The 14,735-nt window shown below is 54.0% G+C and overlaps 1 protein-coding gene across 1 annotated transcript; it reads left to right on the plus strand.

Annotated features, from left to right (window-relative positions):
* The first annotated feature begins 1,586 nt into the window (after window positions 1–1,586).
* On the plus strand, window positions 1,587–14,473 carry ALKBH5 (alkB homolog 5, RNA demethylase). Its single transcript, XM_061474023.1, has 4 exons — window positions 1,587–2,482; window positions 7,789–7,869; window positions 11,998–12,141; window positions 13,945–14,473. The coding sequence occupies exons 1-4, from the start codon at window positions 1,746–1,748 to the stop codon at window positions 14,126–14,128; spliced, it is 1,146 nt and encodes a 381-aa protein (XP_061330007.1). The 5' UTR covers window positions 1,587–1,745; the 3' UTR covers window positions 14,129–14,473.
* The last annotated feature ends 262 nt before the right edge of the window (window positions 14,474–14,735 follow it).

Here is a 14,735-nt window from a genome sequence, read left to right on the forward strand (position 1 = left end):
GCTTGTGCTGCACTTGCTGATGCCCCCGTGCCTCAGTTTCCCATTCCCGGTGCCTCACTTCCCCCATTCCCGTGCCTCAGTTTCCCATTCCCGTGCCTCACTTCCCCATTCCCATTCCTCACTTCCCCATTCCCGTGCCTCAGTTTCCCATTCCAATGCCTCACTTCCCTCATTCCCATTCCTCACTTCCCCCATTCCCATTCCTCACTTCCCCCATGCCCATTCCCATTCCTCACTTCCCCCATTCCCATTCCTCACTTCCCCATTCCCATTCCTCACTTCCCCCATTCCCATTCCTCACTTCCCCCATGCCCATTCCCATTCCTCACTTCCCCCATTCCCATTCCTCACTTCCCCATTCCCATTCCTCACTTCCCCATTCCCGGTGCCTCACTTCCCCATTCCCGTGCCTCAGTTTCCCATTCCCATTCCTCACTTCCCCCATTCCCATTCCTCACTCCCCCATTCCCATTCCTCACTTCCCTATTCCCATTCCTCACTCCCCCATTCCCATTCCTCACTTCCCCATTCCCGGTGCCTCACTTCCCCATTCCCGTGCCTCAGTTTCCCATTCCCATTCCTCACTTCCCCATTCCCATTCCTCACTTCCCTATTCCCATTCCTCACTCCCCCATTCCCATTCCTCACTCCCCCATTCCCATTCCTCACTTCCCCATTCCCGGTGCCTCACTTCCCCATTCCCGTGCCTCAGTTTCCCATTCCCATTCCTCACTTCCCCATTCCCATTCCTCACTTCCCCATTCCCATTCCTCACTCCCCCATTCCCATTCCTCACTTCCCCATTCCCGGTCCCTCACTCACTCTCCCCCGTCCCCCGTCCCCATTCCCTCCACATCCCCCCCGCCCATCCCCAGCTGCCGGGATGCCGGAACCCCTCTGACACCCCCCCCCCCCATTCCTCCGGACCGCCAGGGGGCGATGGCGCCCCGCTGCCCCCACCCCCTCCCCCGCCTCCAGCCAATCCCGAGGTGGGTGGGCGTGGCCTCCGGTTACCGGTGGCTCCGCGCGGCGATGGCGGCGGCGCTGCGCGTACGTGCGTGACGTGCGTGACGTGCGCGCACACGAGGAGCGGTTAGGGGGCGTGGCCTTCGCCGTGAGGGGGCGCGTGCGCGGCAGGGGCGGGGCCTGCACCGGGATGTCGGGCTGGCTCCTGGTGACGTAGCGCGCCGCGGGAAGGGCCGCGACAGACCCCGGTGGCCGCCGACCCCCGCACCGGGCCCGGCACCGGCTCCGGTGTCGTTCCCTCCCCCCCTTCCCCTTTCCGCTCCTTCCTCGTTCTCCTCTCCCCGCCATGCGCAGCGCCGCGGGAGCGGGCAGCGCCGGGGCCGCCGCCGCCGCTGGGCATGTGCCAGGCCCGGCCGCCGCGTGAGCGCCGCCGCCGGTACCGGCAGCATTGTCCGCGCCAGCCCCGGGCCGAGCCGTGAGTGTGGCGTCCGCTCGGGCCTCCCGTCCTTCCCTCCCCCCCCGTCGCGGTGGGAGGGCGGGAGCCGGGTCCCGTATCGCGGTTGATGGGGGGGGGTGGAACAAGTCGCGATATGGCGGGAACGGGGGGGGGGGGGGGGGTCGGTCCCGTTTCTCACCTCCCCCGGTCCTCACCTCCCCGTCCCTCCGGGGCTCTTCCCGCAGGGCGGCGGGTGCCATGAATAGCAGCTGCGCGTCCCCCGCCGCCGCCCGCCGCCGCCTGCAGCGCCGGGATCGATAGAGGCGGGGGCTGCGGACGCACTATGGCCGGCACCGGCTACACGGACCTGCGGGAGAAGCTCAAGTCCATGATGCCCTACCGGGACGGCCACAAAGGGAGCGGTGGAGGCGGCGGCGGTGGAGGTCTCGCACGGGAACCCCCCGACCCCCCCCTTTACGATCGCAAGCGGCGGCACCAGGAGGATTCCGGCTCCGAGCCCAGCGACTACGAGGAGCAGAAGGAGGAAGAAGAAGCTCGGAAAGTGAAGAGCGGCATCCGCCAGCTTCGCCTCTTCAGCGCCGAGGAGTGCGCCAAGATCGAAGCTCGCATCGAGGACGTGGTGTCCCGGGCGGAGAAGGGGCTCTATAAGGAGCACACGGTGGATCGGGCCCCGCTGCGGAACAAGTATTTCTTCGGGGAGGGTTATACCTATGGGTCTCAGCTGCAGAGACGAGGCCCCGGGCAGGAGCGCCTGTATCCGAGGGGAGAGGTGGATGCTATCCCCGAGTGGGTGCACGACCTGGTCATCAGGAAGCTGGTGGAGCACCGGGTGATTCCCGAGGACTTTGTGAACAGTGCCGTCATCAACGACTACCAGCCCGGGGGATGCATTGTCTCCCACGTGGACCCCATCCATATCTTTGAGAGGCCCATCGTCTCCGTCTCCTTCTTCAGCGACTCGGCGCTTTGCTTCGGGTGTAAATTCCAGTTCAAACCCATCAGGGTCTCGGAGCCCGTTCTCTTCCTGCCCGTCAAGAGGGGAAGCGTCACGGTGCTCAGGTAACCCGCCCTCAAGGCCTCCCGTTAACGTGCTGGGGGCTCAGTTGTGTAACGCTCGTCGTGAGGCACGCGGATGCACGGCTCGGGCTTGATCTCACCCGCCCGCAAGCATGCGGGGTCTTGGTGGAAGGGGTATCGGAAGGGTTTGGAGGGGATAGGGGTTTTAGGGATGGAGGGTGCCCTCTCCGTAAGGTTTGAGGGGAGTCGTGCTGGGAGCGAGGCCACTTTTGGAGCTGAGCTTTGCCTGTCAGTGGTTAAAATAACACATCGAGACACAAAATGGATCCTCTGCCCATGAGCGGTCAGAGCGGAGCAGCTGGTTGGGATGGGGCTCCTGGGTCTATTCTTAGCTTGGCCATGCCTTCCCGACCTGACCTTAAGGGTGGAGAGGAGGAGGTGTGAATGGCCTCGTCCTCCCAGTCCCTAAACTGGGAATACTGAACCCTCTCCTGCCTGATGCCAATGGGGAGATGGGAGAGCCCTGTGGGAAGGGTTGCTTGGAAGCGCTGCGGGTCACGGGCACAAGGAAGGGTTTTAACTGTGCATTCCTGCAAGCAAAGGAAGAGCTGTGGAGGTGAAATGACCTGCCCAAGGTCATGCAGCCAGTCGGTGGTAAAGCTGGGATTGACACTGGGAAACTGTGCTGGGCAGGCAGGTAAAAGGACAGGGACAGGCAGGATTGTGTGGAGCTGGTGCATACGGACCCACTGGTGTCCTGGACTTAGGGGTTGCGTCTCAAAGCCCAGCACTGGGGCTGCTTAACTCCGTGAGCACCAACCCCTCATGTCCCTGAAGGTCAGAGCGCTCCCTGCCAGGAGCAGGGATCACCTGGCCTCTGCCAGCAGGGCAGAGCTACCAATGGTATCCCCATTTGAGGTTTTAGGTTTGGGGTTGGGGAAGGTCCAGGCTGGTTTTCAGGGCTCCCAAGCAGTAACACAATCCCTTCCATTGGCTTGTAAAGTGATCGCCGCAGGGTTCGGGAAGGAATTCTTCCCCCCACATCCACACAGCCTCACCCGCTGACTGGGGGCATCAATAATAAATGCTGAGCTCTCGCATCGCTTCCCTCTTGGAAAAGCTGCACAAACATGAGCTAACCCATGGGGTACCCCCGGCGTTAGGTAACTCGTGTGGATTAGGGAGGGAAGTGGCAGTGGCGCTGAGGATGTTTCCACCCTCGTTTTCCTGCTGGTGAGGTGAACCTTTGTGCTGCCATTCCCTGGCAGGCCTGGGGTAAATACTTGTCCTTCCTTTCAGAGCCAGAGGTCTTTTGCTAAGGACAGGGAGAGCGTTTCCTTGCTCAGAAGCACGCTGGCAGAGCTGTTAGTGCAGGCTCACTCTGGAGTTTTGCAGGCAAAGCCACTAGGAAAACTCATGGCTTTCCAGCCAAAGCAGGATCAGGACTTGCAGTGGAGCAGGAGAGGTGCTTTGCTCTGCTCCAGGACCAGGAACTGATGTTTTCTGGTGCCGTATCCTCGCTTTTCCCTCTGTAACTTCCGGGAAGAGGCAGCTGACTCAGGGCTCAGGGGTTGCCGAGGGTGTCTCCCAGGCCTGTGTGTTTGGGTCGTTGGCCAGGTCACCTGGGTGCTGTAATCAGTTTATTAACTGAAGCAATGGTACAAATCAAACCAAGAGAGCTTGTTTTCCTTCCAAACAGAAGGGTTGCTTTCTACCCCACCGCAGGCCATTTATTCCCTAGCTTAATCCCCGTTAGAAGTTCTGCTCTCCAGCAAATAATAGCCTTTAAAACAGGGATTATTTCAGTTTTGGTACTGCAGTTAGCAGATACTTAGCACTCACTTAAGAGAGATTCTGCCAAAGTGATTGTTCTGTGATGATATGATCCTGGCTGGATGGGAGTTCCTGGACTCCGCTCTGCCCTTCTAACCCTGGCAGTTTAGGGAGAGGTGCAGACCCTCGGCAGGCTCTCAGGGGTCTATATCCCAAATCCAGCCCTTGGTCGTGTTAAAGTCAACTCCCCAAACTTGGCTTGTTCTCCTCTCAGTAAACAGTTCCTGAAGGCAGTTGCCCTGGAGATAGGGAAACGGCGCAGATAGAAATGGCATGCTTGTAATGTCTGTGATTCCAGTGCTGCTGGGGCAGTGGCTGCTGCCAGCAGTGCAGGCACATGGCTTTGGTTACCGTGTGGAAGCCGTGAGGATCTAAAGAAAGCTGTTGGAGCTCTTCTCTGTGCCCTCACATTGGCCTCAGGCTGTCCCCGGGTCATGTCTGTCCTGTTCCTGCCTGTTCTAAGCTGCCCTCCACCTACCCAGCAGGGAGTATGCAGAGGGGCATTCCCCATATCCCTCCTTTGACTCCGTTTGCCCACCCTGTGGTGTTTGCAAGCAGTGAGCCTGCCCCAGACTCACTGAAGAGCATTCATATCTCAAGAACTTTGCCTTTAAAAGGTGGAAACGAGATTCTCCTGCCTGAGCTGAGCACCTTTGCCAGCAGGGCAAAAGGCTGAGCCACTCCACCACCTGCTAATGAACCCTTTGCTCTTCCAGCAAAGCACTTCTCCCTCTCTTTTCACAAGATTGGCCCTTGTAGGCTTGACTTAAAGGAGAAGATGACCTCTTCCTTGTCGGTTTTGGCTTATAGAAGACAACCTCCTCCAGCCCCTGTTGTCTAACAGCACCAGGAGGCGGATGCTCCTTCAGGTTTGTCCCGCTGCCAGCCAGGCTAAAAGGAGGTGGCAGGAGCTGCTTGCTCTCTCAGGCAGAGTTAAGTGGGGTTTCAATCCTGTCTGGACCTTGTTTGTGGGTTTTCTTTTTCTACCTATAATTTGATAAGCATCGATCGATGGAAGCAGTGGGGAGGAGATGGAGGAATTTGCCTGTTCATCTGGGGAACATGTGCTTTGACAAATGCTTAGGCTGGATAAAAGGAATTGAGCTGGGGTGTGTGTGTGTGTGTGTGTGTGTTGCAGAGCTTGTGTGATGTACAGGCTTCTCTTCTGCAGCTGGGGAGTGCTCCGTGTTGTAAGAGCAGTGGCAATGGCAATGTGATGTTTGTGTCTCCTGTTGTCTCAGGGTAGCGTAACCAGAGCTGGTTGCAGTCTGAGGATGAGCCTGCTTTCTTCCCAGCCACAGGAATCTCTCCACAGCTGCCTGGATTAGATGCTTTTCCCAGAAAAGTCTGATCCCTCAGGACAGGCTGTTGGTGCAGGGGAAGTTCTGTGTGTGTGCCAGTGGTGAGGAGATAAATAGATGTGTTCAAGCTCTGCTTGAGCTGGTTGGTGCCACAGCCATGGTTTGTGGCAGCAGCATCCCTGAACCACAAGTAAAGCCCTGAGCTGCTCAGCCCTGTGATGGGCCAGTGTGTGAGGTCCCCCTGCCTGTCCTCAGCCCCTGGAAACACATCCCATTAGATGTGGAGCTCCAGGGCCTCCTTTCAGGTGGTGTTTGTACAGAACCCCTTGCTTTCATCTCCATGTGAATCAGTTGTGTTGTGGCTCAGCAGCAGCTCTTCTGGACTGGAAAAGGCTCGGGCAGGAGCTGGGGGTGTGAGATGTGACAGGTTGGTGAGGAGCTGGGGTGGGAGCTGCGGGAGTGTGTGGATGGCACCTGCACCTCCCCATGTTCTTCTGGGAAAACGCTTTAGGCTGGAGACTTGATGCTTGGGTGTTCTCATAAAGAGAGGTTTAGGGTTTTCCTTGCCAAGTTGTCTCTTCCTTCATGCTTTGGGTTTCTTCTCTGGGTGAGAAATGTCTGGGTAGACCCTCAATGTCATTACAGGTGTTTTGTCCCATGTCTCTCCCTTGGCACACCATCAGGATGCAGCAAGGCCAGGCAGAGGGTGAGAACACGTAAGTGTGACAGAACCAAATAAGCTTTTTCTTCCATTTCTCTGCCTGGTTTTGCCTGTGCAAACCTTGCTGACATTTCCTCATGGAAAGCACAGGGCTGGAATAGACCTTTTCCCTGATGTTTGTCGTGTCACTGAGGATGCACTGGGTTGAATGTTAACATGGGTGATATTAATGAATTCACTGGAGCTTGACGCAGAGGTTCCTGGAACATAATAGAGCATCATTATAAACCCCTTCTCATAATGCTGCTGTCCTCTGCGGTGCCTCAGAGGCTGGGGTGGGGTGGGGGAATGGACATCAACCCCTGTATTAACAGATCAGCTCTTAGCCTTTTAACTCCCTTCTCAAAGCAGTAAATCTGTCCTTAAGGTGTGTTTCGCACTGAGTGGGTGGGTTATCTAACCAGATAAAGCAAACCTGGTCCTGTCCTGGCTTGTGTGTGATCTGCTCTGGGATAACCTGGAAGCTGCTGAGCCAGTGCAGCAGCCCCTTCATGGTAAAGCCTCATGGGGACGGTGGGCTCTGTGGCTTCTGCTTCAGGTTAAACCAGCATGGGGTTGTGCTACCTTTGTGTGGCTTCAGCAGCCTTCACCCAAGTCCCTCCAAAGGTATTCCTGTGCTTTTCAGAGGTATTCCTGTGCTTCTCAGCTCTTTCAGGAGGCTCTGAAGATACCAAACTTCTCTTTAACCCATCCTGGGCTCTAGAAGGCTCTGCAGTGAGCAGACACTCCAAGCAGCAGGTAGAGGGCAGGCCCACCTCTTGTTAGCATCCATGGGAGTGATGAGATGTGCTCCCGCAGGAGCAAAACACTCCTACTGAGTACAGCTGCTGTGTAGCCATGTAGCTGCTTGATCCCTCAGTCGAGGTCTGTCTTGCCCCTTGGCAGGGAGATTTTGAGGGGTTTCCAGCTCTATTTGCAGGTCTGGATGTAAAGGTTACCCCATGTGCCTTGTGTTGGGGTTGGGCTGTGCTCGGGGGGTGATGTTCGTGTTGTGGCTGAGGTTGTGCTGCATCAGGGAGGATGAGGGTGCTGAGATGGCAGCATCTGTGTCTAGGTGATGGGGGTGAGAGCCTTGACCCCCTCTTTGACTAACAAATCAGGATGCATTCGTGTCTGGGTGTGCTGCACATCTCAGCCACGAAAGGTGGGTTTCCCTGGGGGCACGCATTTGGAGCAGTGTGCTGAGTTTTGATCCTTGAAGCAGCTGAATTTGTGCTCCCATAAACTCGTTTCCTACGTGTCTTATTGCACAGTGTTGTGGCAGGTGGCTGTTTCCTCTGATATACACTAAGAAATTGAGTAAAAAAACCCCAAACAACCTTCTTTTTTTGAAGTTTCTTCCTTCTTTTAAGTCTTGCTCCTGTGTGCCAGGGAGAGCGGTGTGTGGAGGAGGAATTCCTGCTGGAAGTTAGGGAATGGTTGGCCAGACTGAGGTGTTGGGGCTGCTTTCTGCCTGTCCTTTTCTCACAGTGGCTTTCTGTTTTTGTTGCCAGTGGCTATGCAGCTGATGAAATCACACACTGTATTCGACCACAGGACATCAAGGAGAGGAGAGCCGTCATCATCCTTCGAAAGTAAGTGTTGAAGCCCTCTGGACACCGAGATAAACTCGGATGCGATGTGATGTGCTTTAAAGATACACTTTAAAACTGCCTTACTTGTTAATTTGCTGGCTTGATCTTCCATCTTGATTAGCTGTCACTCTCATGCTCACTGATGCCATACCTATGGTGGAAGTAGGTGGAACTTGTTACTGCAGAGTTAATCACTTCTTGGCTCTGTGCAGCCCTGCTTCATTGTAATGCCTGGGTTTGCAAGCCCTGTTTGTGTCCCAACACCTGGGTTTTGTTACCTGCCTAGCTGCAAACAGCTAGGGTTTCAAACTCTTGTTTGGGGCCATGTATTCAGGTGTCTGATCATACGATACCCACACCTGTGAGTTAGCAGCATGGTCCTTTGGAGCTGATGCTTACGATGAGGAATCAGCTTTAAAGCAGATAAAGTTTTCTTGGTAGCATGGCTTTTGTTTCCTGGAGAGGACAACACTGGCTGCGAAGGGAAATGGATGCAGTGAATTCAGTGATCGCTTTACAGAGCCTGTCCTTCAAGTTGCTGGTGGGAAGCCAGGCCCTGGAAGCTGTTTAGAAGATACACTGCCTTGATGGCATTTCATCAACCATCAACCAGTGCTTGTTCCTAAAGCCTCTAAGAAAATGGAGGAAAAAATAAGCCAACCCTATCCCAAACTCCCTCAGTTTAACCTTCTTTTGTGCCCAGAAATGTCCTCTCTCGTCAGTTCCTTCTCCTAGGAGATGGAAAAATGTGACTGCCACACACACTGACCCATGCTGATTGTGCCATAGAAGGTGTTAGCAGTAATTCTGCTGTCAGGAAATCTCTGCAAGTGAAAACACACGATTTGAATGCTGTGAGTCCAACTGAAAGCATGGGCTTTGGTGGCAGGGCTGCAGTTGCCCATGCTAGCAGGCAAGCAGTCTAGGTTCAGACTTGCTGAGCTTTTGGATGGCGTAGTTGGTTTCAGAACAAGTTTGGCACCGTTGTGAAGATAGGGCCCAACGCCAGTGGAGTGGAGTTGGACATCTGGTTAGAGAGACCCCTGAAAGGAAGGCAAGGAAAACAGCAGCCTTGAGGCATTAACCAGGCAAAATGAGCCCAGACCCAGGGAGGCAGGATGAGATGTGGCAGGTGATAGAGTGGGATGAAAGATTACAGCCAAACCATTCCATAGCTGGTTATTGCCACATGGGGTTTAAGGGTTGTGATAAGAACTAAAAGGCTGTTGCATTCGTGTTGTTGGTTGCTGCAGCCCGTGACAAGCAGTGTGAGTGCTGATAGACACCAGTGGAAGGCATCTCAACTCTACTAGTTGGGCTTTGGGATAGAGAAGAGAAGCTTCTGTATTAGGCTGTGGAGCAGTTCCCTCAGAAAGACTTGGCTAAATCAGCTAAAGCTGCCCAAATGATGGGCACACTTGTTTAAACTGGCATCTTCCTCTTGGTTTTCTGCCATCCTCTGTAAGCTGAGGGTGTCAAGTTGTTTCAGTCTTGCCTGAATGCCCTCGATGTGCATCTGGGTGGACACGTAGAGCTGCAGAGAAGCACCCAGCCGACCTGGTGCGTGGCTGCTGAAGAGACAAAGCTGTTAGCTCCTAGCAGAGCGGATCGGCTGGTTTTGCTTAGCCATCCTGTAGCCCTGGGTCCTTCTGTCTTCCCCTCATTTCAGGGCCCTGATTCACTTAGTCTTAGAGCAGAAGTGTGTGCCCGCTCACACGCGGACAGCAATGGGAGGCTGAATGAAACCGCACCAGGCTTTTCTCTCTTGAGGAGCAAAACGGGACCCCCCTGGTAGTTCTTGATGTGTAATCTCCATAGAGTTCGGCAGCCCCTTGGTGCTTACACGGCAGTTGCCTGGTTGCCAAAGGGTGCACTCTGATGGCTGCTAAATAGAGCTTATTAATTGCTGCTTCTCCCTTGTGATGGTACGTCTCGTGCATGCGTGCGCGCGCAGCGGGGCTGCGGTGACCTTCCTCTGCCCTCGCATCCCCGCGGCATGTATTCCTGCAGCAAACACCATTCCCCGCTCCTGGATCCTGCCACGTTGGGCAGGCTCAAGTAGTGTGTTATGCAAGCAGGAAAACAGCTGCTTCCATTGGTAGCCTGCTAGCATGAAAGGCTTGGGAGCAGCGGACATAAAACTCCTCTTCCTCATCTTCGTGGTAAGGATCAACCCTGAGTTATCCAATGGGATCAGGTCAGTTGGGGTATAGAGCAGCATAAGCTTCACTGAAGCTGGGATACTTGGCTCTGATTAGGCTATCAGAGCCTGCTGGGTCCCAGGCATCTGGATCTGCTCTTGCCTGTACTTGGAGTGTGTGGATCCAGAGATGGTTTGCGCTGGCAGTGGCAGAAGGAAGCTGTGGAAGCTGGAGCAGTGGCTGGGTTTTGAAGGCTGCTGGGGAGCGGTGTGGTTCCCAAGTAGGTCATAAACACTTGAGTGCTGTAGAGTGATGATATTTACAGTGTTTCCTGCGTGCTGGAGTGCAGGATGGTGGGGAACCAGCAAGGTTTGGAAGCTTTTGGAGCAAGAGGCTGGAGTGGGGAGGAACGGTGCTCTCCTTCCTGAGATGCTGAAGGAGGTAACATGGGAGGTAGGATGGAAATGAAACCTATTGAGATGGGTCTTGAAAGTCATCTGGGAGGGCTTATGCTGCCATGTGTAAGCAGTTAACATCAGAATGATTCTATGTAACTTGGACTTTGGTAGGTGATTTGCTCTCCATTTTAGTGTCTTGCTCCTGCAGCTCGTAGCTGCATTGCTCTGTGGACAGGGCGAGCGTGGCTGCTGTTCCTGTGCCCTTGCAGTACACTTGGTGGTTTGGTTTAATTGCAGGCCTGTAGTTGTTGTATTTGAGAGGTATTTAAACCGCAGAACTTGTTCAGGGCAGGATCCACAGTGCCTTTGGTGTTCTGCCGGGGCTGGGTCCAGTCCTGGAGCTGGGAACAGCTCAGGATGATGGTGGTGTGGACTAGAGCAGGCAGCTGCCTGTGGAGGTGTTCCTTGTTTCTGGCATGCTGGATGGAGCAGGGTTGCTCTGCTCAGTTTCACAACTGCCAGCATGGCATCACCCTGCTTAACTGAAGAGGCTCTCACAGTAGCAGAGAGGAAGTTTGGCAACCTCCTGTACTTCCTAATGGGATTTTAGCTTGGGTTTCTTCTGTGGAAACCTCCCTCAGGTGCTGAACTTTAGCGCTAGAGAGCAAGTAGGAATTCTCCTCTTTGTATCACCCAAACCCCTTACATATTCAGCTCTCAGCCAAAGGAGGGAGACAGGCTGCAACAAAAGGATCAGGGTGCTTTTCCTTCTGGGATTTGCTTGCATCCTCCTGGAGGTGGCATTCTGGAGCACCAGCACCACCTCCGGGTGTGTTTTGCCCATTCTTAGCCTTCAGTCTGTGTTTTAGCAGAGCTTCAAAGTTGAGCTGGTAACTGTGCTGTGCTTGGAGATGGTGATAGAGCTGTGATAAACTACACCAAGTGCTCATTCCTGCTGCCTCCCTCCCCCTGTGCATGGCTACAGCAGTGCGTGATCCAGCAGCAGCTCTGCTTTGGGACGAGCTGTGCTTGCTCTCTGGTGCAGCTTGAGCGTGTTCTGTGCTGCTGGAAGGGATGTGGGTGCAGCTTCTCTTGGCCAGGCCTTCTCCTGACTCGTGCTTCAACTCTTTACACCTCTTAGTCAAGCTGAGAAACGCCTGACCCCATGAGAACTCCAGGTAGGAGGGAGTTTCCACCTGGAAGCAGTTATTACTGATGGAGGTGATGATGAATTTCACAGGTGGCTTAACAGGAGCTGTGAGTTATCGACCAGTCACTGTGATTTCATAGGATTTCACAAGTGCACCAGTGCCTCTATCCCATAACCGGTATGCTGGTGAGCCTGGCACCATCGGTGTTCCCCTCATATATCCCTCTAACCAAGGCAGCAAAGGTTAAAGCTGAAGGTTCAAGTGTCAGGAAGCTGCAGCTTGTTCTGCTGTTGGGTGTAAATAGTCCTGACCCTCTTCCCGAGCTGCGTGGCTGGGACTGAAGGTGGTTTCAGCACACCTAGGGTCAATACCTGCTGCAGCACACTCGTGGTTCTGTAGAAGCTCCTTGCACATTCTCTTCCCTTTAACTATTTGCAGAACAAGACTAGATGCACCTCGACTGGAAACAAAATCCCTGAGTAGCTCTGTGTTGCCACCGGGTTATAACTCAGGAAGCAACCGGGACCAGATCCTGAAACCAAAGCGGTCCCATCGCAAAGCAGACCCTGATGCTGCTCACAGGTAGGATCATCTCTCCTAAAAGCAACGTTTCGGATGCTATCTCTAGGGCTGTGCGTGTCTGTCCCGGTGTCAGATAAGAGAGGCTGCCGAATGCACTTAAAAGCACCCCGCTTTGCACCTCCCAGGTGCTTTCAGTAGTGTACAGATGTGCTTTATCAGAACACACGTTCCTCCTAGGCTTGTGGAGGCTAAGCTCTGGCTGTAAGCAGCTTACATTGTTTATCCTGTGAGTGGCATAATGAAGAAGCAATAGATTTGGCTGGCTCCTGATAATGCAGTCATTCCAAACAATAGTTTCCCTGCAGCTAATTATTTTTGACCTCTATTGCCAAGCAACCTGTGCAGCTGCGTTAGGCTATATTATGAAAGCAATCTTGGGAGGGAGAAAGGGAGGGTTTGCTATCTGGGAAAGGTGAAGGTCGTCTTGGGAAGCTTCTCAGACCTGTTTTGGTTCCTGAGCTGCATGCGTGTATAACCAGACTGTGTGAATGTGTGAGCCTGACCTTCAGGAGAGCTCCTTGCTGAGGAGCCTGAGCTCTGCAGCAAAGCTTCCCTCAAACACCACCTTGCTCTGTGTGAACGTCCCGGTAGCCGTGAGGGATAATCCTGCTCTTCCCCAATTCCAAATGCTCCTGAGGACCGTGCCGTGTTCTCTGCCTGTCATGTGGAAGGCATGGTTTGGGCCTGGGGCTTGGCTCTGCGCTCCCAGCCCGTGTTTCAACCTGTCCCGGAGGGAGGCGGGCGGGGATGGTGTGTTTATGAGCAGTGTTCATTCACCTGCACTCTGCCTGACCGGGGAGGAGCAGCAAGAAGAGGAGGCTGCGGATGAAAGCTGGGAGCACGCAGTGGGCTGGTGTGTGATTAGAGAAGCGATCATGCAGAACAAATCTGTGCATCTCCCAGAGCTGCTCGGCAGCCTGCTGGGAGCAGGGAAGCTGTGGCTGCCCCATCCCTGGCAGTGTTCAAGGCCAGGTTGGACACAGGGGCTTGGAGCAAGCTGCTCCAGTGGAAGGGGTCCCTGCCCGTGGCAGGAGGTTGGGTCTGGGTGAACTTTAAGGTCCCTTCCAACCCAAACCATTCTATAACCTGATCAGGGTGTGGTGCATAGATGCCTGCAGCAGATTGATGAGTATCAAAAGCCTGGTTTTGTCTTCCTTTGGCCTCAAAACCCCAAGTGTAACATAGGTAACCAGCATGGATATCATGTGGTGGTATCTCTTTATGGAACTCAGCAGTTGCCACTTAGGATATGATAAGTGGTGTGTGCAGCCCTCCAGCCCTGTCCTGCTCCAAAGCAATCGCAGACAAGAGCAGAGGCAGCAAAGCTGTAGTAGGAAGTAGAAATAACAGTTGCCCTGTGCTGATGTTTGAGAGGACAAAGAAGCTCAGAGCTGGGGTTTGATCCTGCACCACAAGGACCCCAGCAGCTTAAAAAGGAGCCCAGCTCTCTGCTGCGAGTTCTCCTATAGGAGAGACAGAGCCTTCTTCCCAAGGGATGTTTCTTGAAGCCACAAGCTGCACTTAGCAAGAGGTGACTGGGCTGTTTGGAAGTGTTCCTGATGGAGGTAAGGACCAAAACTTGCTTTGGGAAGGGGAAAACCGTGCACCATCAAAAGCACAATTCCCAGCTTCCCTGTGGGAGGTGCAAGGGGGTGATCTGTTCCTGCTGTGCTCGGTGCCCAGGACTGGGAAAGTGATGTGGAAACAGTCAGTCACGGCGCTCAAAGTGTGCAGAGCTACACAGGGAATGCTGAAATCCCGCCGTGGATGTGCTCACGCTCCCTTCTTCCTCTTTTCCCATAGGCCACGGATTCTAGAAATGGATAAAGAGGAGAACAGGCGCTCGGTCCTCTTACCAAAACATAGGAGAAGGAGCAACTTCAGCTCCGAGAACTATTGGCGAAGGTCTTACGAGTACACGGAGGACTGTGACGAGGAAGAGGAGGATGGAAGCCCAGCCAGGAAAGTTAAGATGAGGCGACACTGAGGATTGCACTTTCCAGGCTCGTAGTGGAGCCACTTGGCCTCCAGTCTGTGAAAACTCTCTCTTCCCTCTGGCTATCTTCCATCTAGCTTCAGTTTTGGTTTTTCCTTTCAGGCTGAAGAGTAAACAGGAAGGATCCTAGCGATTTGCTTTGATGAATGGAGGAATGCTGAGACATACAGCAGGATGGGAACATGTCCAGTGCACAGGGTGCCCTGAGTCATGGGGTCAAACGGGCATCTCTTCCCTTAGGAAACAGATAAAGTGATGGCAGGCTGTCTGGTGGGATTGCTTTTGAAAACACCAAAAAAGTTTCCCCGTTTTGTTGTGCAGGATTCAGGAATTGTATTTTTTTTTTGGGGGGGGGGGGGTGTTTCTTTTCTTTGCTTTAACTTTCCTCCTTTCCACATGGTCTAAATGTAACGTTTGACCCCAGGAGCTGAAACTCGCTGCGGTGGCCTCGGATGTGCTTCACCAAAGGGCTCCTTGGTCTGCTCCGACCTGGTTGTTGTTGGGTTTGGTTTAAGGATGCCCTGCAGTAACTGGAAGTTTGAAGCTTTGCAGACCCCTCTTAACTGCGGTTGATTTCAAAGGGTTTAGGACATTTTTT

Source organism: Pezoporus flaviventris, unplaced genomic scaffold, assembly GCF_033815535.1.
Source record: "Pezoporus flaviventris isolate CSIRO_AGI_PZ_B2104156 unplaced genomic scaffold, CSIRO_AGI_Pfla_v1 ptg000078l, whole genome shotgun sequence".
Lineage (NCBI taxonomy): Eukaryota > Metazoa > Chordata > Aves > Psittaciformes > Psittacidae > Pezoporus > Pezoporus flaviventris.

Coding starts and splice junctions, on each gene's coding strand:
- ALKBH5 (XM_061474023.1), top strand. CDS start 1,746: ATGGCCGGCACCGGCTACACGGACCTGCGGGAGAAGCTCAAGTCCATG. Junction 2,483..7,788: donor GGAAGCGTCACGGTGCTCAG/GTAACCCGCCCT, acceptor TTTTGTTGCCAG/TGGCTATGCAGCTGATGAAA. Junction 12,142..13,944: donor GACCCTGATGCTGCTCACAG/GTAGGATCATCT, acceptor CTTTTCCCATAG/GCCACGGATTCTAGAAATGG.